The sequence below is a fragment of the Parasteatoda tepidariorum genome, chromosome 4, assembly GCF_043381705.1.
Source record: "Parasteatoda tepidariorum isolate YZ-2023 chromosome 4, CAS_Ptep_4.0, whole genome shotgun sequence".
Classification (NCBI taxonomy): Eukaryota; Metazoa; Arthropoda; class Arachnida; order Araneae; family Theridiidae; genus Parasteatoda; species Parasteatoda tepidariorum.
The window spans coordinates 6,048,361-6,075,331 of NC_092207.1; the positions used below are offsets into that span (position 1 = coordinate 6,048,361).

Genomic DNA, 26,971 nt, shown 5'->3' on the forward strand with positions numbered 1-26,971 from the left:
CCACTGCCTAATTTTGAACACACGTCGGTTAAAAAGACACCAAATAAATAAAAACGGATCAAACTACTACAGCGCCATCTTCCTTAGAGTCTGAACTAAGTCCTACATCGGTAAAAAAAAATTTATTTGCAATTTAAAACAGTGAAAATTAAATAAAACTAAAATGGGTAGACTCGCCCCTGGATGAGTAGACTCGCCCCGGTTTACGGTATTGTAAAACCTCATTACGCTGAGCAAGCTTAGTAGTTACAAATTTTTTTTAAAACTGCTTTATACATTCAAAAAACCGTCCTCTGGTAGTGTAGGCATAGCTCATACAGCTGGAGGAGAGCTGGGGTTGCGAGTTTGATCCAAGCAGTCGACCTAACAACCAACGTGTATACATAGGAAAGTGTACGTTAAATCTGGCTCTGCAGTAATAAATTCTATAAATGGTCGTAGTGAGGAAGCATGGAGAGAGGGGTACCAGTTCAGGCTCTGTCCATGTCGTCTAATCAGGTTCAAAATTTCGTGGTATTCCTATCATGAATGTTAAAAGATAAGTCCTGAAATGAACTTAGCCATGATTGGGTGACGTGCCCTCAGGTAACGGCATTTAAAACTGTTCATACTATTGATAGCTTTATTGGCGCTAACAAATTTCCATTGCTCAAACTTTCATAACAATTCATTTTCGCATGAGTTGTGATGGCTCAGGGGATACAGCGTTCGCATTCCAATGAGGTGAACCGGGTTCGAATCGCAGCGATGGTTGGTCGTACCAATTCCGCATCCGGCCACAGTGCTGACGTAAAATATCCTCAGTGGTAGACGAGTTATGGGTTAAAGTCCTCTTCCGGTCAGGCTAACTGTGGGAGGTCTTCCTCTCTATGTAACGCAAATGCCACGAAGTCAAATTTCTCCCATAAACTTTATCCAAGAGTTCTCTTGTCTTCTGGATCGGGTTCAAAATTACAAGGCTGCGGGAAGTTGAACATTAGTAGTCGTAAACCCAAAATTGAGTCGGGTGTTCAGCGCGACGGTTATACAATAAAAATAAAATTCATTTCGGATATAGAGAAATCATTACGGACTTACAAATTCCACTCCGACCATCCAGTCGTTGCCCACATCCAATAGTTTACCCAGCCATTTCACTTCACCGTATTCCGGTCCAGTATCGCTGATCCAGACCACCCTGTTGCCTATCTGTAGGGGAGGAGGAGGGGTACCATCTGCACAGGCAGCCTCTAAAGACAGAGGATGGGGTTTACTGGACGGTAAGGCACCTCCTGAACCTGAAACACACAAGAAACAAACTTCTTACACGTGAACACATTTTTGAAACTTATTTTTAAAAAAATAACTTTTCATCTAACGATAGGATTTTCACGTACTAGGCTCGATCCCTGTGACAGAATTTTTTCGAGCTATGTGCGCAACCTTTTTGAGTAAAGGGCCACTTTCACAGCAAGTAGATTAATGAAGAGCCGCTCGCATAATTAGTCATGTTAGCGGCAAAATATAATTTTTGTATAAACACCAGTGCTCTAAAGCATTAAATATTTTTATCAGATACCTGAATAACATATTTCAGAAAATTAAATACTTTTAATTATTTAAATTTATTTAAAACTAAAAAAAAATGCTACTTTTTTTAAAAAAAAAACTTTTCCCATATTTTGCAATAATTAATTTTAATCATATATAAATAATGGGGAGAGGATATAAATTTTAACCAAAAAGAAGCTTACTGAATGAAAGTGCAAAAAATATATGCCTTTTTTATAAGTCAATATTAAATTTGAATTAAAGAACATTTATTATGTTTAAACAAAACCACATTAAAATAAATATTTCTATTGCGTTCAGAAGCTCTCACGGGCCGCATATCATCAGTCGGCGGGCCGCATATTGTGCATCCCTACTCTAGCACTAAAATCTTTCTGCAAAGATACTTTTAATAACAACAAACATATACACTGAAGAGCCAAAAAAAAAAGGTATACCTGCCTAATATCGTGTAGGACCCCCGCGAGGACGCAGAAGTGCCGCAACACGACGTGTCATGGATTCGATCAATGTGTGAAGTAGTGCTGGAGATAATTGACACCATGAATCCTGCAGGGCAGTCCATAAACCAGTGGGAGAAAGATGGGGTGGGGATATCTTCTGAACATCACGTTGCAAGACATCCCAAATATGTTCAATAATGTTCATGTCTGGGGATTTTGGTGGATTTCCGATACTCACGGTATACTCGTGAAATGGTCGTACGTGAAAATCCAAATTTCATTGCTATCTCGGAGATGCTATGTCCCATCTCCCGTGCCCCGACCATAACACCACGTTCAAACTCACTTAAATCTGTATAACCTGGCATTGTAGCAGCAGTAACCGATCTAAGAACTGTGCTAGACACTCGTTGTCTTATGTACGCGTTGCCGATCGCAGAGCTGTACTATGATTGGCTTTATACCCCTTTATTTGCATACTCATGCCTGTACTAGTCTTTTTGGCTCTTCAGTGTATGTTACTAATTTAAAATAACAAAAGCGCTGTGTTTACATAAACTATATAACATTTTTTAAATGAATCTGTAATAATTTTTTATTCTAGTATTATAGGGGTATTCTCGCATATTGTGGCGGGACGCACAAATTATTTGCTTCCATGCGTTTCGTAAATGATCATCACAATAAAAAAAAAACATAATTAAAAATCATGAAATCCGTAGTAGTAATTACCGAAAAAAAGATCTACGACGAAATCATGCGAATCGGACTCCTCAAATGCGTGTAGAGATTAAATTAGTGTAATAAGTAATAAATAATATCGTATAAAAAAATATCAGATTTAAACACTATGGAGAAATCAATCGCAGTAACTGTCAAAAATCCGACAGAATTATTGCCTTAAAAAGCAAATACTTAAATGCGCGATTTAAATTTTCCATATTGTTTGAAATATATCGGGCTATTTAAAAACTACGTGAAAATTAATATTAAGAGCTGCCGAAAATACAATCGAGACATTACATCGATTAACGATACTATCGGCGTAAATTGAGCGCATCCAAAAGGGATTATCTAAATACATAATTCAAATATTACGTAAATTTTAACGTTGATTAGGTAATTATAAGTAAATTTTACGAAGATTATGATGTAAATTTCTGTAGAAAAGAAATATGTTTTTTTTTTTTTATTTACTTTTCAAAAGAAAAATCATTTTGCGTGAACTCTGTAACGTTCTGCGACAATGTCGAAGCGTCGCTGCGATTCTGCCACGGTTACTTAACTTGAGCAGACGATATTTTAAATGACGAAATCAGACGACAAAAAGAAGCTTTTTCTGAATACATTTTTTTTTCTTCCAGGATTCGAATGCTTAACCCTCAAAATAGCCACATCTGGCTGGTACCTACGGTTTGGTCAGGAGAGTGATCGAATATTTATTTAGACCACTTAATATTAACTATACTTTTTGCTTATTTTGCTATATCGTTAGAGCTTACAAAGCTAATCGAAAAACTTTTGCACACAATTATAAAATTCGTTTATTCAAAGATAACTCAATGCAAAAAAATGTTATTTTATAATTATTTATTATTTGTCTGTAAATATTTTTACATTATTTTTAAGTATGCAATTTTTAAATTGCAAAATTCAAAATTTGAACGAAATTGGTCGAATAGTTTCTGAGTTATTAAATTTTAAAAAGTGGCATATTAAAAATTTAATTTCTTTAAAATTTCTTGGTAAATGAAATGATCATTAGATTAAAAGTTATTCAGGGTGTACAATGCTTGTTTTGCGCACTGAAATTATTAATAATAATTTCCTAATTGTTCTAAAAATTTGAGTTTTTCTTTCCACTGATTAATGATATCAGGCAAAAACAAAAAACTCATTACCATAAGTTTTTAATCCCATTTTATAAGACCTTCTCTGTTAGTATTTGTAATATTGGAAGAAGGATTCGACAGGGCATAGATTCGATACATTTTTAATTATTAAGTTCTTAATTTACATTTTTTAAAAAAAAAATAAACGGGCTCTTTTATTCTATTTTCCAGAATAGATGAAGCTCAACAAATCTTATTCGGTGCTTAACTAAAAAAATTACAAAAACTCTTAAAAGATATACACGATAGATTCGAGTACAATAAAAAGTCGTATTCTAAAAATTCAATTTATCAGGAACAATACCGTTCAATTTTTGTATTTTGTCATGTAAAATTATATTCTTTAAAATGATGGAGAAAAAAATTTATACCTCACAATTCAACAATTTTTCGACTGATAATAAATAAAATAATAAAAAAATTATGAATATTTATTAAAAGTTACTTTTTGCATGGAATTATCTTGGGATAAATGAATTTTATAAATGTTTGTAACATTATTTTCAATTCGTAAAATTAACATTAAGGAGTCCTAACTTTGGATCGCTCTCCTGATCAAACCATATCTCCCAGATTGCGGATACCCCCCTATGTTCTGGGGGTCAGAAATCTAAATTTGTTGAAAAAAAGGTATGTTTATTCAGAGAAAGTACGTTTTTGTGTTCAATTTCGTAACTTAAAATATCGTTTGCACTAATTAATTAGCAGATTTGAGGTCAATATCTCGAATCATTAAGAATGAGTCTTAGAATGAGAAGATCCGATCATTAGACCATAAATTATGAAGAGTGGTTCATTTATTTATTTATTTTTTTTTTTTTTGCCCACTGTATATTACTCTCGATTTAGGTGTTTTAAGTATGTTCGATAGTTTATAGTTTCATCAGCTCCTGAAAATTTTCAGAAACGCAGTTAAAAATTATTTAGTGACAATTAATGTGTTTATTTATTTCGATGATGCTATAGTAAAAGGAAAAACTACTTAATCTGAACATAATAAAAAAATTAATTGATTGAAGAATTAAAGAGAGCCAATAGTGTTAAATTTATTTCCGTTTATTTTCTTTTATTATCGGCTTTTTTATTATTTATTTATCGGTTAAGGTATAATAGAATAAAATATATATGAGTTTAGACATTTCAGCAGAAGACTGATAAATCTCATCTTAGGGCCGTAAGTGAACTAGATCAACCTAAAATTAGGAAACTTATGGGAATGGTATATTTTATGTTATTATGTTTTTAAAATTCATTAAAAATGTTTCTAAAATCAGAGAACTAAAATAGAGGTGAGATTAAGAGCTCCCCTCAGAGAACTATATAAAAACAATATTTGTTTTTACTGCAGCATATATTATTTTAATATTTTCCATGTTCTCTCTATATTTTAAACTTATTTTATGAGTTCTATATACTCGCAGCTAATGCGCAGTAAATTTTCTTCGTCTTTATCCTTTTCTTTATGTATGTATGTATATATATATGATTAATATCCACTGACGGTTCTGCACGTAAAAAGTCGTATTTTAACCTGCATTCTTCTCGCATAGCAAAACCGGTTTTTATGTTATTAGATAGGGAAATAACTAAAAATAATATTAGATGATAATAAATAAATAAAATAAATAATATTAGATGGGGAGAAACACTAATTATCATCAATAAGAAGAAAAAAATTTGCATTTAGAATAATTTTTTGAACAAAAATAAATCAGTTATTTAAATTAAATAAATAAATAAATATTCACGATAGTTTTATAATTTCTAACACATATTTATTTTATCACAGTTATTAATTTGAAATTCAAGGATAACATAAATTTTTATTTCAAAATTTTCACATTGTAAATTTTAATTTAACTGTCCTAATTTAACTCATTTGAGAGAAAGTAAAGCGTAAAACGATTTTCGAATACATAAAATAGAGCTAATAAAATTTTGCGTTTAATAAAAGTTAAAATCCGGTTGCAAGCAATGCAAACGAATTTTTTTTTTTAACTAAACCCCCCACCACACGTGCATGTATCAAATGTTACTCACATTGGTGACACCAGAACTTCATCGTGCAGCTGTAGTAGTTGGAACATGCGCGTTCCGAAGCAGCGGGGATCGCATGCCTGCGTCTGACGATTCTTTTGAAAAACAAACAAACGATCTTTTAAGAAAACACAACATCGGCCTTCATTATTACGCAATGAAAAAGTATTGTCGTCTCGGTGAGGAAATAATTGTGACAGGCAGTGTCCCTTTCGCCATTCTTCCAAGAGAGTGAGAGAGAGAGTAGGAGGGGAGGGGAGAGACGCAGACTGCTGGAACAGATGCTGCCAGGAGAAAACTACACACAGGGAATGCCTGCGCAAAGAACGGGTGTGGGATTCCCTTTTTCACGGTGACTTCATACGCGGGAACATCGATACAAGAACTGCTGGAATAGTTCAGTGCGTAGTGGAAAATGCTAATCTTTGTACTTACAAAGTACTTTTATTTAAGCAAGGAAAAAAAAATTATAACTTAACTTTAAATATCACACAATTTTTTAAAAAGGAACATAATCCACAACTTAAAACAGCTGGAGTCGCTCCATAAATTTACATATTACAGTCCCTGACCAAATTATTAGCCGCACTATTAAGATTCTAAGTAATATCTTAATTATCAGGTGATACTATACAGCTTTATTGTTTTTACGTGACTGAAACCGGTTTGCACTTCTTTACGTAGTGTATGAATGGGTTAAATTATACGACATATTTTATATAAATTTGACGATAGGATAAATTAGACGATATATTATATAAATATAGAATATTTATTATAACAAGCATTATATTAGTATATTATAATAATTAGATCAAATTATTAGACCCAGTGTAGTTTCTTAATAATGACATGTTTTGCACGAATTTATAGGCAATACTTTCATATTTAAATATACATGTAATGGATTTTTATTCAGGAAATTTTTTTTCATACTTCCTATTTGTATTTATTCTGAACGTACTGCATTACAATGTAAACAAATTGATACAGGAACGTAAACAAATACAAACCGGTTTCAGCAGAGTAAAAACAATAAAGCTGTATAGTATCACTTGATAATTAAGATTTTACATAGAACCTTATAGTACACTGATTTAGTCTTTCAGCGGTTTTTCGAACTTGCGAGATTTCTGACTCGCCGTTCTTACTTGAACCTTGTTCCATGAAATTCGTATTCTGGGAATAACTAACTGGATAAAATGAATGGAAGATGAAAAGAGATTAGAATGTTACAAATTTAATTTGCCATTTTATAAAGAGTTATTCTTTTATAAATGCACTGTCATGATTTCACAAAATATTTCGAAATATAGAAGATATTTCGGAACCGTTCTCGGATAATGAACCCGATGGAGAAAAAATATTAATCTCAAATTTTAAAGGACCCAAAAAAAATGTTCGAGAAAGCTAATTTTCGAGATAACAAATTCAGAACTAAATATGTTCTAAAAAGTGGAAAAATATATCATAAAATATCATGAAACATAAGAATAACTACTAATGATGTATAACGTATGAAATGATGATAGTTGATTATAAGTCTAAATACAACAATGATAATTTTATTTTTAGAAGTAAGATAAGAAGAATTATGTATCAAATAGAAAAGCATTTGTTTACAATGAAATTACATTGTGATTTTTGTGAAAAAAATCATTTCCTATTTCGAAAAAAATTCGACATAACAAGGTTTTGAGACGAAAGCCTTCGTCATAGGATTTAAATTAACACCATGTGGATAAGTAATGCCAAGAGGAAAAACATTTTTTTTTTTTTTTTGTCATAACAAGATTTTCGAGATATCGAAATATACTGTACTTTAAAAGCGACGGTTTAATATTATGAGCGATATTCTCGCATATTGTTGAGGGGGAAACGCGAAACGCACTAATTATTTCCTTCATCGCATTTCGCAAATCATCATCACATTAAAAAAATAAGTAAATATTATGACATCTGTAGCTGTAATTACCGAAAAACAGATCGACGACAATATCACGCGAATCGGACTCTTCAGAAAGGGGTTGCTCAAATGCATGCTTCGTTTCGAGATTTGATTGTTGTAATAAATAATATCGTACAAAAAATATCGGTTTTTAAAAACTATGAGGAAATCAAAAGCAATAACTGCCAAAAAATGGATAGAATCATTTGCCTTAAAAAGTAAATGATCAAATGTGCAATTCGAATTTCCCATATCGACTGAAATATATGGGGACATCTAAATATCTGAAAACCATGTGAAAATTAATAACTATCGAAAATACAATCAAAATGGATTTACGATATTGGCATAAATTGAGCGCTTTAAAACGGGATTATTTAAATGAGCGATTCAAATTTTGCGTGTAAATTTCTGCAGATTTTGCGTGTACATTTCTACACCGATGGTGTTCCCACCTTATCGTGGTGGTGTGGTTTGTGTGTGTTGTCGATCCCGAGAGCTATGCCGGCGGTAGCTTAGCTACTGGCAGGGTCACCCAAGCCGGACAGGTCGGAGGGGAGACACCAGACCAAGAGGAACACCCTGGTCCTCCAGGTTGGGGGTTCGGCGTGGGGCTAGCTACCCCACCCCGGAAAACAAAACTCAAGTTAAGAAACCTCAACAAAATGCAAAACCCGGCTCACATCCACCAAGACGACTCGGAACGGAAAAGGACTTGAGATTTGGAACATGGAACATTCGCACGACCTCAAAGTCCTGAAACTTAAGAACTGGAGGGGAGTTGGAGACAGAGGGAGCTGGAGAAGGCGTGGGACAGAGGGAGCTGGAGAAGGACATGGACAGAGGGAGCTGGAGAAGGCGTGCTGTTGAGGCAGCCAAGGCCTGCAAAGGGCTGTTGCGCTCCTGAAGAAGAAGAACTATCGAAAATACAATCAAAATGGATTCACGATATTGGCATAAATTGAGAGCTTTAAAAAGGGATTATTTAAATGAGCGATTCAAATTTTGCGTGTAAATTTCTGCAGAAAAGCAAAAGCATTTTTTACTTCCCAAAAGAAAAATCTTTCTACAAGAACTTTCAAAAGTTTTGCAACAAAGTCGCCGCGATTCTGCGCCCAAGGTACTATCTTTACTTATTAATGAAATTTTTAAAAAAAATCGCTCCATTTTTTTTATACGTTTGCTTTTATTTACAATTTTTGATTATAATAAAAAGTGGACTAGAAATAAAACAAAGAAGATTTTTAAAATAAAAGAATGATTTGAGTGATCTAGTTTTCATTCAGTCTAATTCAACAAGTTTTATTATAATTGTACCATACAATAAGTTATATACAAAAATCTTTTAAGAGATTTTTCTAAAAAATTAAAATTAAAAAACGTTTAACAAAAATTGCTGTTTATAATTTTTGGTATAACTGAAAATGTTATGCTTCAATATTAAAATTTTTTTGTTTATTTTGAATAGAAGTGAATATGGCTACTTAAATTTTATACTTAATTTTGTCCGAAGCTGTTTTGCTATTATACTGTTTTAAAATATGTATAAGATCACATATAAAATTTGGAAGGTACCAAATTAAACCTAAGTAGGTCCACTTTTTATTAAAATGAACTTTTATGAAAAAAATTTAGGTGTTATACACCACAATAGGTACACAAAAGAGCTCACAAATCTATTATGATATTTCCTTTTAAAAAATTTTTAATTAAAAAAAAGTTGAAAAATTGATGTTTAAAATCTACGGTATAACTAAAAATAATTTATGCTGCAATATTATTTCAATATTTATTTTGCATAAAAGTATTTAAGCTTCATTTTTATTTTGCTTTTTGGCTATGACTGTTTTAAAAAATTTAAAATATTTTTCCTAAAATTAAAAATTTATATTTTTCTTTCTTATTATTTAAAAAACATTACAAAGTGAAAAATCCTAGAATATTTTGCAAATTCCCTAAGACGAATGAACGTAAACTAAAAAATAAAAAAATAACTAATATGCGTAAACACTTCAAATTTCATGCATGCATATATATATACAGTGAATTCGCGATAACTCGAATCTGATAGGACTGACGAAAAACTTCGACATATCGGAAGTTCGACTTACCGTTAGTTTCGGTTTTGGACTTTCAAAATATTGTCGGATTATTTAATTAATGCTTATTAATTACAAATCTTCTAAATGCTTACNTTGATACAATATTAGAAAGCACTCCTTTTTTGCGGATATAATCGTGTGAGCTGATAAAAAGATTATATCTTCTATTTTTCGGATTTTTTTCCCCTTTTTTTTCTCCGGATTTTATTATTTTTTTCGTCGGATTTTTATTATTATTTTTTTTTTCTTTTTCCCCTTTTTCATTGTTCTGTAATTTTTTCCAATTGTCTGCAGTCCCACAAACAGCAAAACTCCTAAACAAATATTGGCAAACTTACCATCACAGCAGATTATTATTATTTTTTGTTTTGCTTTCGGCCGAGTAAAAACATGATAAAACAAAACGTATTGACGAATTCTGCTATGCCCGAGTTTACTCGTGATAATAAATATTTTCAATTCATACCCGAGTTAATTCGGGACAATCAGGGAAGCGGTTAATGTTCATAAAATTGCTTCTCTAGTGTTAACCTCCATTTGAACCGGAGAATTTTCTATATTTACTCTAATCATAATTGGCGGTCTAATTCTTTCTGAAGTGTTACAGTATTTAATTCATGTAACGGTACGCATGTAGGATTTTCATCTGAATATCCGAGTCAATTGTTTTTAACTGAATTGAGCATCAATTTGTTTCTGTTTAACGTGCTTGTTTTGTTCGACCCTCACGACAGAAAAACATACTTTTGTCAATTGTCCTATTGTATGAGAGTGGTAACATGTTTCAGATTTGTTTTTACATTCCCTTGAGGAATTATCAGGTTCCTAACACCGATAACAAAGTTGTTTTTTACTTTCGTTTTGTTTGAGAACTGTTTCGGTTGCCCTTTTCCTGTAAACCTCTATTATTCCTTCATTCCTGTTATTATTCTTTCAATTCTACCGGCTTCCCAATAATTTCTCCGACTACTTTTGCTAGCAGCCTTTTCCCTGATCAAGTGCGATCAAGATCATTTTCTTCGAAAAGCCTATCTAATGTGACACGATCCCGCACAGAGCCAGACTAAGGCAGGGGCATACGGGACAGTTGTCCTCGGCCCAAACGTCAGAAGGGGGGCTCCAAATCGAATAGAAGATTTATTTTATGTGTCCTTCTTCATTAAACAAATTATCAGTGCACTGTAAAATTCGTCAGTTTTATGTTAGCTTCTTCATTAATCTGTCTCACGAACACAAAAAAAATCTATATTTCGTAAATCCGTTTCTGATTGCCTTAATTGAGCTATCGTAATTGTGAAAATTCAGTTAAATTTCGCCTCAATGTCAGCAAGACCATGAATTTTTCGCAGCTAAGTGACAAAGTTAACACGTTGAATGCCACGCTAATTTTACATGGCATGTCCGTCTGGCCAAAATGATTTTCTCAGTATGTACTGCTTTAAATTTTCAAACCATTTTAGTAACGATAATAATATAAAATGATTAAAAGCCTTAAAAATTTCCTCAAATTTTGTGATTCTAATAGTCTTGGCTTCGCCGGTCACCGGTGACCCCCGAGGCGCTATGAACAAACTCAGTGCCGGTCACCGGTTACCCCCATGGCATTCAACGTGAAAACTGCATTTCGGAAACTGCCTTCGAATGTGAACATAGAATTGTCAGAAAATCAATGAAATGGACAGAACGATACTTTTCTTCGGACGAATGAGGGATTTTATAGCTGTTTTAGTTTCTAGTCAATTCGCGTGTTATTTATCTATAATGATGTGAAAAATTTAAAGACTAAAGTTTGGTTCTTCATTACTGAAGTAGCGAAGCAAATGGAGGGAGGGCCCCAAAAGAAGTTTTTGCCCCGGGCCCCAATCAAACTAAGTCGGACACTGATTTAATTTGATTTGTTCATTTACGTCGCACTAGAGCTGCACAGTGGACTACTGGCGACGATCTGGGAAACATCCCTGAGGTTGATCCGATGACATGCCATCACAATTTTGATCCTCCGCAGAGGGGATGGCACCCCCGCTTCGGTAGCCCGACGACCTGCACGCGAAGTCGAGCACTTTACGGTAGAACAGTTTTACGAGGACCAATATCGCACACCCACGGTCCCTACGCAGACTGATCCAAGTGGTCACCCAACCGCACACTGAGCGCAGCCAGTGATGCTTGACTTCGGTGATCTGCTGGGAACCGTGTCTTAACGATCAGTCCACTGCGGGGCAAGTCGGACACTGATCCCACAGCTTTGTGTTAAGCAGTTTATAATTGTATGGCATTGCTATGCATTTTATTTTATATTTTATAGCCGTCGTTGAGCAGCCGATCCAATTTTCAAATTTAAGAGTACTATGTTCAACTTCGTAGCCTTGTCATTTTGAACCTGATGCAGAAGACAAGGGAACTCCTGGATCAAGTATAGGGAGAAATCTGCCTTCGTGGAGGACTTCTTGATGGAACTAAACCGTATTTGAGTTACATGGAGAGGAAAACAATGAAAACCTCCCACGGTTAGCCCGACCGCAAGGAGACTCTAACCCATGATCCGTTTACCATCACTGAAGATATTTTACGTTACCACTGTGCGAGAAGGGTGCGGAATTGGTATCGCTGAGGTTCGAAACCGGTTCACCTCATTGGAAGACAAACGCTTTATCCCCTGAGCCCTCTTTCGATTGCATTGTCGGTATTTACAACTTATTTTGTTCAATTAGTTGAGAGACGAGGTCTTTCACTTGGAAAAAGAAATAAATTATCCTACCTGGAGCATTCTTCAAGAATAAAAATTATTTTACTAATCTTCAGGTACTTGCAACCTTAATTCAAATCAGTTTCCTTTTTAAACGAAGCTCTTTCAAACAGTGATTATTTATTTATTTTTTTTACATTTATTTAGTATAATTCGCCGAATCGTCATCAGTAAGCTGTTACTTAGCGTGGGAGTTTTGGCAGTTAACACTCTTATATTTAACAAGCACAATTTATTAATTATTTAGAACATTTATTTAATTAATACAGAAGTTGCGTATTAACGCAACCAGTGGCGTAGTTATGGGGAGAGTTCGGGGGACAAAACCTCCTCCGAAATTAAACATTACTTGAATAATGAACTTTCGTACGGTAAGTAGGATGTAGATATAAAAACGTTTTCATTATTCATTTCTTGTAATTTAAACACTTAGAATATATATAGACAGGTAGGTACTTTAATCATGTCACACTACAGCTGCACAATTTGCTATTGGAGACAGTCTGGAAAACATTCCTGAGGATGATCCGAAGACATGCCATGACAATTTTGATCCTCTGCACAGGGGATGGTTCTCCTGCTTTGGTAACCCAACGACCTGCGAGCGAAGTCNTACGCGAGCGAGGTGACTGAGAAAAATCAAAGTATCGAATAATCACTTAAATGTTCATGGCGAGGAAACAAAAACAAAACAATCACAGCCCGCAGAGGGGAACCACAGAGGGTCGGAGAAATATGACCGCCATATATTTAAAACAAAAATAAAACTCCGTCTCTCCAAAGAGAGGAGGGGGTGAAAATGAAAAACCCCTGTTAAGGGATCGTAAGATGGTGTTGACAAAAACCTCGAATGCTGCTCGCTCCCAGAAATGGGCGGTATTTAAAGAAATAGCTAGAAGTGGAAGTTAAACTTCCTAAAAAGCAAAAGAATCTAGCTTAAGGAGCGAACTGAAGTGAGTTGACTAACCCCTTAAATTTAAGCATAATTAAATACTAACGGCGACCGTACAGTAACTAAAAACATGTGTTGACATCAAAGGTCGCCGACAGCTTTTTTCCAAGAAAAGGAGTGTCTGAGGAATGTGCAAGGAACTTCCTGGGGAAAATGTCCTCATTGCGCTAACGCGTTAAGGGGCGAGAAGAAAAAGATGAAGACAATAAAAATTGTATCATAAAATTATAAATTAAGCCGAAAAAATAAGTATTTTGATTAACAAAACGGGATATTTAGAAATTAGGCTGTGACTTAATGTCACAACTATTATATCTAAAAAGCTCAATTTATTAATTATTTAGAACATTTAATTTAATTAAGAATACAGAAGTTGCGTATTAACGCAACCAGTGGCGTAGTTATGGGGAGGGTTCGGGGGACAAAACCTCCTCCGAAATTAAACAATACCTGAATAACGAACTTTCGTACGGTAAGTAGGATGTAGATATAAAAAAGTTTTCATTATTCATTTCTTGTAATTTAAACACTTAGAATATATATAGACAGGTAGGTACTTTATTCACGTCACACTAGAGCTGCACAATTTGCTATTGGAGACAGTCTGGAAAACATTCCTGAGGATGATCCGAAGACATGCCATGACAATATTGATCCTCTGCACAGGGGATGGTTCTCCTGCTTTGGTAACCCAACGACCTGCGAGCGAAGTCGAGCACTTTACGGTAGAACAGTTTATTGAGGACCGATACAGCGCACCCTCGGTCCCTACGGAGGTTGATCAAAGTGGTCACCCACCCGCTTACTGACCGTAACTAGGGATGCTTGACTTCGGTGTTGTACTGGGGACCCTGTCTTCACGATCAGTTTCACTGCGGGACAGAGAATATATATATATATATATATATTAGAATGAAATGAATGATAATCTCCCCCCTCGAACATAGAGTAAAGCTACGCCACTGAACGCAATACTAGCTGGTGAAACCTCACCACATAATTTTCACTTCTTTTATATAGATCATTGAATTATCTAAATATGGCATGGTAGTCAATACCAGTTTAATGAAAATGTTAAATCATAAAATGTGCGATCAATTTAAATGTTTAAAAAAAAAATTTTTAAAGCTGAAAATGTTAGTTGGTCTGTAATTGTTTTATTGGAAAATAAAGTTCGTTCTCTGAAAAAATTAATATTCTAAAGAGGCACAAAAGCATAGATCAGAGTATAGTAAATTTTTTCTGATTCCAATTGTTCAATTAGTTCTCACACATTTCGACTGAATTTTTTTTTTTTTTTTTTTTTTTTTTTTTTTTTTTTTTTTTTTTTTTTTTTTTTTTTNTTTTTTTTTTTTTGCTTCTAATTACAATATTTCATCATCCTTGATAGTATTTTTTGTAAATAATCATATCATCATCGTCATTAACATCCTCCTTAGTAAGATTTTAAAAAAATAATAATAATAATAAAAACTTCTGATTATTAAGTAACAAACTAAGAAGATGCTAGAAACATCTGATGGGGGGAGGGGGATATTTACTTCACCAAAAATATAGTTTTTAAAAAGTAACTTATTATTACATAACACCTATCACTAAAGGGAATAAATCAATAGTCAGGAAAATTGTTTACCAACATTAAAAGAAAGTAATAAAATTTATTGTTTTAAACACCCTTAGTATCTGCTTTTTGTGTTGTTGATTTAAAAAAACACATATATGGACAAAATAAGCGAAATATTTAATGTTATTATTGGTTTGTGTTCACATTTATTTTTTATTGGTATACAATAATTAAAAATCTCTGCTATCTTTGTTTTGTCTGCTAATAAATAAAAACAGGGTTGAAAAAAAAAAAACTTTAGAAAAGAAAAGAAAAAACCTACAAACCTCTTGTTTCTGATTTAAATCAGTTTTCTTTTTTTTTGGGGGGGGGGGGAAGTTTAAAGAGAATTTTTTTAGGTTTTTTCAAAAATATATATGATGTATAATATTTTAAACCCTTATTTAAAATTAACTAAGCCATTCCAAAAACGTATTTAGTTATTCCATTTAACTACTAATAAATGTTTTCAATAACAATTCAAAAATATTCACTTTTGTTCCTTAAATATCTAACATAATAACAAAAAAAGAATTCTATTTTTTAAATATGCTTTTATATCACTTTAAAATTCCCCTTAACACTTAAATTTCATTTCAGTAATATATGTTAGAGTAAATTTCTCACCGTGCTTTTCTGTAATATAAAAATGCAACACTTCAATATTATTTATTCAATATAATTTTTTAGCTCTATACAATTTATAACATTAGTATTAAGTTTCATGAAATAAGCATTTCTTGCTTTCTTTAATCCAATGAATCAATACAAATTTTAACATATTGGGAGTACAAATTAGTTCGGTCCGTTTTTTTTGTGGTCAAAAATGCTTTTATTTTAGAACAAAAAAAAAATGAACAGATTTATTAAAGTATTGTCTATCGCTGGCTACTACTTTTTCTCACCTCTCAGGCAATTTTCGAATTCCATCTCGAAAAAATGTCTCGTCTTTTGAGGCGATCCAAGTTAGGAGCCAATTCTCGATTTCTGCGAAAGAAGTGAACTGGTGACCTGAAAATCAGGCTGCATCCATCAGAACAACCAGTATTCAGAAGGAGCAATGTCCAGTGAATACAGCGGGTGAGGCAAAATATCCCACTTGAGCGTTTCCAAATAATTTTTTACGACTTTTGAGACATATGGCCGACCGTTATTATGCAGAAGAAAAACTTTGCCATGTCTTTGCTCTTACTCCGCCCTTGTTTTTCGTAATGCAAGGCTCAAATGAATCAATTGTAGCCTATACCGATCGCCCGTATGGAATTACCAGGTTGTAGCAGCTCATAGTATACAAAACTATTTACCATTCTTTATTCACCATTCTTGAAACGTCGAAACCATTCCCTACATGATTTATCAGTTGGAGCATTGTCAACATAAACTTCTAGAAGCATTCGATGCGCTTCAGCTGCACTTTTCTTCCAATAAAAGCAGAAACATAAAACCTCCCGCAAATGGTGCTTCATTACAGCAAAATTTGACATATTCAACAAAGTAAAAAACAGGGTTTTTGTATGAAACTGAAAGCGATATAAACTGAATATTATTGACAGATGTTTAACCTCTCTGCAACCACCGAAACCAGTTGTCCCTATATAACATTCATAACAGCAGAGCCATTTTTTAAAAACGAACCGAACTAATTTGTACACCCAATATTTTAGGCAACATATTTCATATTAATAATAATTTAAAAAATACTTACAAATAATAGAATGATGAAAAATTACAAATATGACATGGCTTGCATATATAATAGTATAAGTAAGTTTTAGTACTAATGGTTCAATAATAAATAAAGAGTAAAATACTTTTTTTCCATTTATTTTAAAATAAAAGAGCTTTAAGTTTAATAATATCAAAAACTTTAGTTGACCTGAAATTTTTTATTTTCCTGATAAAGAAATATTTGTCGTTATTTGCCCTTTACTTTTAGCTATTTGTCCTAATATTTCTGATTTGTGTTGTGTAACCTTTCTTTAAAATATTTCATTAAAGCATGAAAATTTCCTAAATATTGATCACAAACAATTCTAAATTGATCGGTGTTCTATTAATTAATAGAATTTCTGCGGAAAAATTATTATTAAATTTTATTTATTTTTCAAACAAATTTTCCCATATCTTACTTAAATAGAGCAAATTATAAATTTTTTTTAGTTTGTTGTTTGTCCCTTTTAAAATTGGTCTGGTACCTGTATACTGTACCAAAAAATTACCTGGTTTTTTCTTTACCCCTTAAGAGGTATGCTTATAACCATAACGCAGCATCAATAAAATTAAGAATGATGAAAATATTTCTTGTTAAAATTGTTTTTTCTAAAATTAAAATAAATGCATTTTGAAAATTTTACAAAAATAAATAAAATCATAATACAATAAAAATTTGTTTACACTGATAAGAGAAAATATTCTTAACATAAACTGAAAAGTAAAGTATATAACTTAGAAAAGCACTTCATTTCCATTTATGCTTTTGATAGTGACAAACACAATGTGTCTTAAAAAAAGATTAAAAAGAGTTTCTACAACTTTTTTTATTTTATTTGTTTAATAATAACACTACTTAACTGATTTTAAAAATGTACAAAATTCCCACAACCTTCTACCGAAGGAAATGCACAAGTGGGCGACCTTTGTGCTAAAATACAAACTAAGGTAGACAACGTTAAAGAGCACAAAAAAAGCAGACAGCTGTTTCGGATGCTCAAAGGGCAACCTTCATCAGTGCAACAGGATGAAGGTTGCCCTTTGAGCATCCGAAACAGCTGTCTGCTTTTTTTGTGCTCTTTAACGTTGTCTACCTTAGTTTCCACCGAAGGAGCAATATGGATTTAGAAAAGGACACAGCACAGCCGACCAGGCGCTTTATTTTAGCCAAAGAGTCAGAGACGCACACAACATGAAACCTACAAATCATACCATAGCTACCTTTCTAGACCTTTCTAAGGCTTTTGACAGAGTTTGGTCTCAGAAGCTGATTATCAAATTGTATTACAAATTCGGTATATGAGGTAGAGCACTGTCTTGGATCTATAATTTTTTGAGAGATAGACACACTAGAGTGAGGTTCAACCTTAAATAGTTTTAAAATAAGCCAATGTGTTCCTCAGGGCTCAGTATTAAGCCCTACTTTGTTCACACTCTTTATTGCAGGAATTGAAAATGTCATACCTAAGAACTGTGAAATTGAGACTTTTTGCAGATGACATTGTTCTCTGGAGTTCCGGCTCTGATATTGAAAACGTTGAGGTGAGAGTGAATATGGCTCTGACAGACATGTGGGGCTTTGCTGTTAACCACAAACTGTGTTTTAACCGTTCAAAGTCAACCGTTTGTTTCTTCACAACTAATAGAAAATTATATAATATCCAACCAGGAATCCAGTTGAATGGTCAGCTCCTGGAAGTGGAGAAACACCCAAAATATTTGGGCTTCATTCTAGATTCTGGGAAATAGTCATCTAGAACATCTTACTGTGAGAGCTAAGAAACACATTAATATCCTTAAATACATTTCGGGTCGTGATTGGGGTGCCGATGCTAGTACCCTTAGAAATACATGTCTCTCTTATTCGACCCATTTTGGAACACGGCTTTTCCATCTTTTGCAGTGCTTCAGATTCAAACCTGCAGAAGCTCGAACGCGTTCAACTCAGTGCTGCAAGAATCATCACGGGCCTTCGCAATTCTTGCCCGAATGACATCGTACTTTATGAAGCTGATCTGCAGCCTAGGAGAAACGCATGTTTGGTGAAGTACAGTAAGCTCTCCAGTTTGGGCTCCTTGGCTCGGGGCAGCAATAGAAGAGAACAAACTGCCCTTACTCGTTTCCTCAGTGGACATCTGTCATCAATAACTTATGACGATGGTAATAAACACTTTGAAATCTGCACTAAGAGTTCTGCTGCCCAGGCCACCCCAGACCACATTTTGTCTTGTCTGTGACTTACCAGGCTGGACCTGGTTCAAGCTTCCCTGGTTGTGCTAGACCTTTTTAGAGTGAATTTTGCTCATATCAATTTATATTTAAAGAGATTTTTGGAGGAAAGCCAAGACATCTAAACATTTAAGAATTTTATATTTATGTTTACTTAAAAGACTAACTCCTAATTGTATTTAAACTTAAAAAGTAGAACATTCTTACGAGAAAATTGAATAAATTTTTATTTGGTTCTATTCAAATTAAAACTATTTACATAAATAATAAAAAAATAAAGTTTCAAAATGATTATTTAAAAAAATAATAATGTAAGCCATTGACGGTTCTGTTCACAAAAAGTCTCATTTTAACCTGCAGTTTTCTCCGCAGAGCAAAACCGGTTTTTCCATGTTATTAGATAGGGATATTGTATTCAGGGGATAAACATTCTTCCAATTTTTCCCATTTGCTAAAATGCCAGTTGCTTAATCTGTGGTGTAAACCAGCCAACCTTGAATAAAAATGTTAACTGTGTTAAGTAGCATTTTTTATAAAAACATACGTTAGAATGGACAAACTCAATTTTATCCACGGTCATTTGTTATTAATATTTTCCAGGGTGTATAGCCAAATCTTTCAACTAAAAATAAGCACCTTTTAAATACTTTTTAAGAAATATTTTTAAGCACTATATACATTAACAAAATGCAAATTAATTTTCAAAGACTTGATCAAATAACTAGTTTCTGAAAGAAAGAAAAACTCTTTTCTGGATTATATTAGCCATTATAAAATGATCAAGAGATTTTTCGGATTAATAACAGAGGGTGAAAAATGAAGCCTGAAATTGAGAATATCAAAATGCAGCAAAATTGCACATGAGAGTGCAAAAATCTCACCGAACCCTGCTCAGTAGACGAACATGCAGACTCAAGTATTTCATCAAACATGCGAAATGTTTTAGAAATACACTACGCTTTCATACGCTATGGACCAACGGTACGCCGAAATGGATTGAGGTTGAATGAATTGCGTAAACATTTGAATAGAACAATGTGAAAAGTACGCTTTTGCATAATACGTGGCAAAAAATTGACATGGTAAAAAAATCATTTTCGAAAAGGGAAAATTAAGCACTACCAATAAAAACTACTTAAACCAATAAAAAGTCCCTTTAAGGGCCTTTAAAAAACGAAAACTGGCACCCAAAAGCACTTTTTAAAAACGTTACGCACCATGTTTTCCATTACTTTGATGACAGTATCTTTTTTGATAATGTAAGTTATTGTTAAATAATCTGTTCTTTTTCACATTTAAAAGCATATTATAAATAGCAATTTTCTAGAAGTATAATAATTCTTTGCATAGCTATTGAATAAAGGGGAGAAAGAAGAAAAAAATCAAAAAATAAACACATTGGTGATTTAGTGAATTGGTGTATTTAGTAGAATCAGTGAATAGGCAAATCAACTTCTTAATAGGTAACTAAGTTATTAAACAAATAATTTTTTTAAAACTATATTTTGTTGTACCCTGAATTTTGTTTCTTTACAAATTATGACACAATTTACGACAAACAACAGACAAAGTGACTGGAAATAATATGTTTTTTTTCTATTCCTGTGATGTGATTGCATAAACCTCCCTCATTATTAATTTTACTTATAACAGACTTGACGAACATTCAAAGAAAATGAGTATAAAAAGAAAACAGAAAGAATTAGAAAGCGAATACAGAGAAACCTCAGTTAAGCGGACATTCTTGGGACCGAAAAAAATTGTTCGTTTAGGGAAGAATACCCTAATAACAAACATTAACACCGTAAATTATTTTGTGAATATTTTCGAAGTTATAGAAAGAGTTAAATAATCCACAATAACTATCTACAAGGATATTTATTTGAACTTTAAAAAATATTTTTTCTATATAAAAGAATATATAAAAAGTTTGATATAAAATACATAATTCTAAGTGAAACTACAGATAAATGAATATAATTTTCCTATTAGCAAAGATATTCAAGTTAGACATGTAATACCCAATAGGAGCTTTTAGTTCTCAGCCGGTTTCAATTATTAGGTTTACATCTCCCAACACCTACCTATTCACTTGATAGGAAACATAGTTAATATCTCCTAGAAATTAAATCTCCCAGGATTCACAGGGAAAAAAAGCAATGCATACCTGTAAGTTATGAGAACCTATGGGGTTGATTTTTCACAATTGATCATCTATCAAGTGTTTACCCCAGCTGAGTTATACAGGAGTTTGTGTGTGAACAGTAGGTTTCACAAAAGAAAGAGAAAAAAAACTTAATTCAGAGTGCGCAGCCAAATCTTTCAACAAAAAATAAGCACCATTTAATTACTTTTTAAGCACTCAAAAAATATTTTTAAGCACCATATACATTAACAAAATGCAAAACAATTTTTAAAGACTTTACATGATCATGATAAAATAACAAGTTTCTGACAAAAAAAAACTTATTTCTTGATTATATTAGCCATTATAAAATGATCGAGAGATTTTTCCGTTCAATATCAGAGGGTGGAAAATGAAGCCTGAAACTGAGAATATTTTGCAAAATGCAGCAAATTTACACATGTGAGCGCAATAACCCAGCTCAGTAGACGCACCTGAGGAATCCAAAGTATTTCATCAAACATGTAAAATGATTGCCGCTTTTAAACGCTACGAACCGAACGTAAACCAAAATGCATTTTGGACTAGTGAATTGTTAAAACATTGAACAGAACAATGCTAAAAGCATGTTTTTGTATAATATGTGGCGAAAATCGACACGGTAAAGAAAAAACACTAATTTTTGAAAAGCGAAAATTAAGCACTTTTTAAAAACACCCAATAAAAAAAGCACATTTAAGGGCTTCTAAAAAACGAAAATAAGTACCTTTAGCACTTTTTAAAAACGCTATGCCCCATGTAATTTATATTGGCACAATTTATACGGCCCTTCATTTAAAAATGGTGTTTTAGGCAATGAGAAGAATGTAATAAATATATATTTACCATCCCTATAGTCAAGAGTAGTTTCGCTCTGAGTGTATTTATAGCCCCTCAGATGAAGACGCAAACGATTGATTCCCACAAATATTGCATTATTGCTGGCACACTGGAAGTATCGTTTACCTTTGATGCTCCCATCACACACGCCATGTTCTGGATGAACCTAAAAAAACAAACACAATTATTCAATGCTAATCTGTGTATACTATCATATTCAATAAAATATAGTAGGGTTTGTGGCGTAATTACCACAACGATTATTAGACATCAATTCATTAGTATATAAGATATGCTAACTCTAATGAATCTTGGGGTACCTTTTGAAAGATGAAGGTGGGCATTGTCGGTTTCTACTCTCCCCACATGGGTGACCTGGACGTGATACGATCACGCCTACTTACACACATTGAAAAGTTGACCAGCTATTTGTGACAGCGTCATTGTCTTCCTCACGCGGTTGCTTCTCAGCCTCTTTTACACACAATGGGATACTGACCACACTCGATTGCTAACAGCAACACAGGAGAGACTACACACACAACCGTGAACTTAATACAGCTCTCACCACAAGCGCTCATATTCCGTTGAGCTTAATATAACTCTCCTGGTCTTATGCAAAGACCGCAATTAATGGTATCCATTTATCAAATTCTACACCAGATAAAATACTGGTGAGGGAGTATTTTGCCCTAACTAATACTACAATTATTAAATATCAATTCACTACTATATAAGACTTGAGATACCTTCGGATAGATGAAGGTCGGCATTCCCAACAGGTTTCACAACAATATGTGGAGAGGCAGAAAACATCTTTTAGCTTTTGGAGGCCAAATTTTATGTCCTTTGATAATTATTATTTGGTGTCATAAGAACAATATAATTTAATCTTAATTAAAAGACAAGAAATATGCACATATATATATATATATATATATNATATTTGCATATGCAAATATAAAATCCTAGATCATTCATTTTTAAATAAAGATTTGAACTTTAATTGATAACATATTTCAGTTAAATAAAATTTTTTAGAAAATTGCCTGTAGTGTATCTACCACTACAAAAATATAATTCCATTTCACTAATATATAAGACATGTTAACTCGATACTTTAGTGGGGTACCTTTTCATGGATGAAGGTTGACATTGTCGATAACTACTATCCCCACAATGTCTACAAGAAATTTTGAAGAAAAAATATTCCATTTAAAATTATGGAGAAGTGTTAATACTTTGAATTCATTGAACTCATGATATTCATTTTTTTTTAGTGTCCTGCAAGATATAGGTTTTTTCTGTAGGAAATACCGACCCTGTAATTAAGTCATTAATTATAAAACAAAAACTAAATGGAACAGAGCTCCTGAAAATATAATTGGTTTTCTTCTCCAGGACTTTTCAGGGTGGCCACTCAAATCTAAAAAAATAAGTATGAAAGAAACTACTTTTTTTTAATGCATTATTTCACCTTTAATAGATTGACAGGGTTGCCACTCAAATATAGAAAAAAATATTCCCGTGTTTTCCCTGTACATATTATACACAATATATTAAGAGAAAAAAACACAATCACTGTGCTCTTGCATGAGCTGTATTAGGCTAACTATCTTTATTAATTTTAATTGCTGGAAAAACAGCTGAACATACTTAAATAATGGTATAGTAAATGAACTAGTTTAGTAATAGATGAAATATCATGGTTAAATATCCCATAGATTATGCTTTGAGTGGCCACCATTTTTTAAAAAACAAAATTCCTCGCATTTTCCCTGTTATTTTAAGTGATTTTTAAATTCCCTATATTTTCCAGGTTTTCCCTGTGGAGTGGCAGCCCTGTTTTTCCAGAAAAGGTTGCATATAAGTAATTTCCACGACTTTAGAAGTCCTCCATGAAGGGGAGTTTGTCATCCAAGAGTTTCCGGTATTCTAGGTTGGGCAATAACACAGTTAAGTCACAAATCTGATATAGATTGCCCATTCATTCCCAGTTAAGAAAAAAAATCAATAAAATAACACTAAGCCGTGGTAACTCAGGGATAGAGCGTTCGCCTTCCAATGAGGTGAACTGGGTTTATCAGTATCCTCAGTGGTAGGCAGATCATGGGCTAGAGTCCCTTTGCCATCAGGCTAACGTTGGGAGGTCTCTGTGGTTTTCATCACCATGCAACGCAAATGCGGGAAGTCCTCCACAAAAGCAAATTTCTTTCCATACCTAATCCAAGATTTTCCATGTCTTCTGCATCAGGTTCAAAAATACAAGGCTACGGAGTTGAACAATAATAGTCGTAAACCCAAAAGAAGGGTCGGCTGTTCAAGGATGGTTATAAAATAATAAAAAATAAAATAATACTCACCAATATATATGGCAACATTACTTTTAAAAAGTAACGAGTAAAAGTACAAGTATTTTTAAAAAAAGTAATGAGTAAAAAGTTCTTACTTTAAAAAGTAAGGAGTAAAAAGTACAAGTAAAAGTACAAGTACTAAACAAAAAAAGTAACGATTTAAAAGTACATTTCTAGGAAATCGAAAATTCAAAGTAACCTAAAATTTTTTGAATAAATATAATTAAATAAAAATTCTTTATGTTCTTCTTATGTTCTTTAATGTTTTTGCAAAATTGTTGTTATTTATTTAATTATATTTAATTTTGAAAGTTATGGACATTAATTTATTTTTAAATTCGGAAGAATATTATAATATAATTTTATAATATAATCGTATAATATAATTTTAAAATCAAATATAATTTTAATATCTAACTTTTTATGGATTTGCACGAAAAAGAAATTTTATCTATTTATTTTCATTTTTAGTTTATTATTTTTATTTATTTAAATTACCATTGATTTAAGATTGTTTTACACTATAGAAACATGTTTTAAAAACAAAAACATAAACAAAGCAAACACGGGGTTTCAGAGAGCTTTGTGATCTTTGAGCTGGTAAAAAATAATTGAATGTGCAGTATAAGTTGAAACAGAACAGTCTACAGTTTTATTTGTAACAATTACTAATGCTGAAGTCATGCAAGAAAATCATTTTCCAAACATTTCTGCCTAACGGAATAATTAAAATTTGTAAACGAATTTTAGTATCAGCGACTAAATTAATACCTTCGAGTTTTCAAGAGTTAAAATAGTAATTATAATAGTTTTCAGTAGCACAAATAGTTCTGAAGTTCTTAGAGATTTGAATGGGCATTGTTTGACAAGGTCGGCATAAGCATAATTTTAGTAAAAAATTTACTAGGTAAAAATGTGTTTAGTAAAAAATTTATTAAGACAAAAATTGTATTATTAGTGAGTTCAAACAGAAAATTGAAAAACGTAATAACAAAATCCAAAATTTTTTATTTAAAATTTATTAAATAAATGCATAAAACTCGAATATGAATGAAAATAACTTGCTAATTGACATTTGTATTCATTTTGCAAAATAATTGCATTTTGAAAGGAAAGTGGTGCCACTGAGTCTGCTGCGAGAATTTCTCAGAACATGCCTAGCCACGCTGAATAAGCATTCCATGGGAGGCCAAGGTATTTAAACACGAAGTTAGCTGCGAATGCATATATATTGCACATTAATTTTATAAATTAAAAAAACATAAGCATTTTTTTTAATAAATTTTTTTTTTAGAAAGATTACCGAATTTTAGAAAAAGTAACGATTTAATTCAACATTCTGTTACAAATACTTGTTCTTTTTCCCTAAAAAAGTTAACGAAAGTACAAGTAAAAGTACGTACTTTTTACTTGTACCAGCGCTACAAGTAACGAAAGTAAAAGTACTGCCATATATGCTCACCAATAACTCCACACCATATAAGATCCCTTTTCCCAATTCAGGAACATTTCCACAGAATCGAACGATTCCTTCCACAGGATCAAGATCAGCTCCCAAATCCACATTGACATTACTACCTTCAACAATCATGGCAGCTTCTTTGAGCCACTGTTCATCACCAAGAACACGGAGGCGGTCTCTTACGGGAGAAACGGGAACTAAAATCTCGGCTTCAAAAGGAGTTAATTCATGAACATCACTATCGTTGCAAAGCATATATACATTATCATGATCTAAAGACTGGACACAAATTGAGGAAGAGCCTGGTTCAGATTTTATTTCCTGTAATATGCTCCCGGGTACGAGTTGAACCTCCGTCTCCAGTGCTAACTTATTGAACAATAAATTAGGGCGATTGTCATCAGTAAGTTTTTTGCCGTAGCACTCTTCAATAAGTAGAAATTTGCGTTTTTTGGGTCGATCCATGTTTTGCTGCTGCAAGACCTGCAATAAAAACATGACCATTGGTTTAAAGATTTATATCACATAAGTTTAAACTCCATGGCAGAATTGAGGCGACATTGTTGCAGAACGTTATAGAGTTTTTGCAAAAATATTTTTCATTTAGGAAGGGAAAACTTTTGTTATTTTTCACTGCATCACTTTTCGAAAAAAAATTTTTCTTTTTTTTTTTTTGCAGAATTTTTTTCAAAAATGCTTTTCTTGTGTATCAGAAAGGAAAGAAAAAATCATCATTTTTCTATTCTCATTTAAGATTTTTAAAAAAATCATTTAAAAAATTAGATTTTTAAAAAATTAATTACATAAACAAAAAAAATCAGAAATCGAGAAAATTTAAAAGATAGTTCACTCTATAAAATAGGATCTTTCTTTCATTATTTTTTTCTCCTTAAAGAACACCATATTTTAGATACACTTATTTGAGTATCTCTTTTACA

General features: G+C 32.7%; 1 protein-coding gene across 6 annotated transcripts in view; it reads right to left on the reverse strand.

The window, feature by feature from the left end:
• The window catches only part of LOC107440667 (ubiquitin carboxyl-terminal hydrolase CYLD), a 68,956-nt gene that overhangs the window by 39,552 nt on the left and 2,433 nt on the right, over window positions 1-26,971 (reverse strand). For 2 of the 6 annotated variants that reach the window (XM_021148454.3, XM_071179379.1), the window contains exons 2-4: window positions 26,034-26,516; window positions 22,224-22,383; window positions 1,078-1,277 (exon numbers count right to left, since the gene is read on the reverse strand). In XM_021148454.3, coding sequence (XP_021004113.1) covers window positions 1,078-1,277; window positions 22,224-22,383; window positions 26,034-26,498 — 825 coding nt within the window. In that variant the 5' untranslated portion in view covers window positions 26,499-26,516. Of the gene's footprint in view, window positions 1-1,077; window positions 1,278-5,926; window positions 6,347-22,223; window positions 22,384-26,033; window positions 26,532-26,971 lie in introns of those variants that run through there. The other 4 variants (XM_043054394.1, XM_043054392.1, XM_021148456.3 and 1 more) reach the window with 3 other exon arrangements.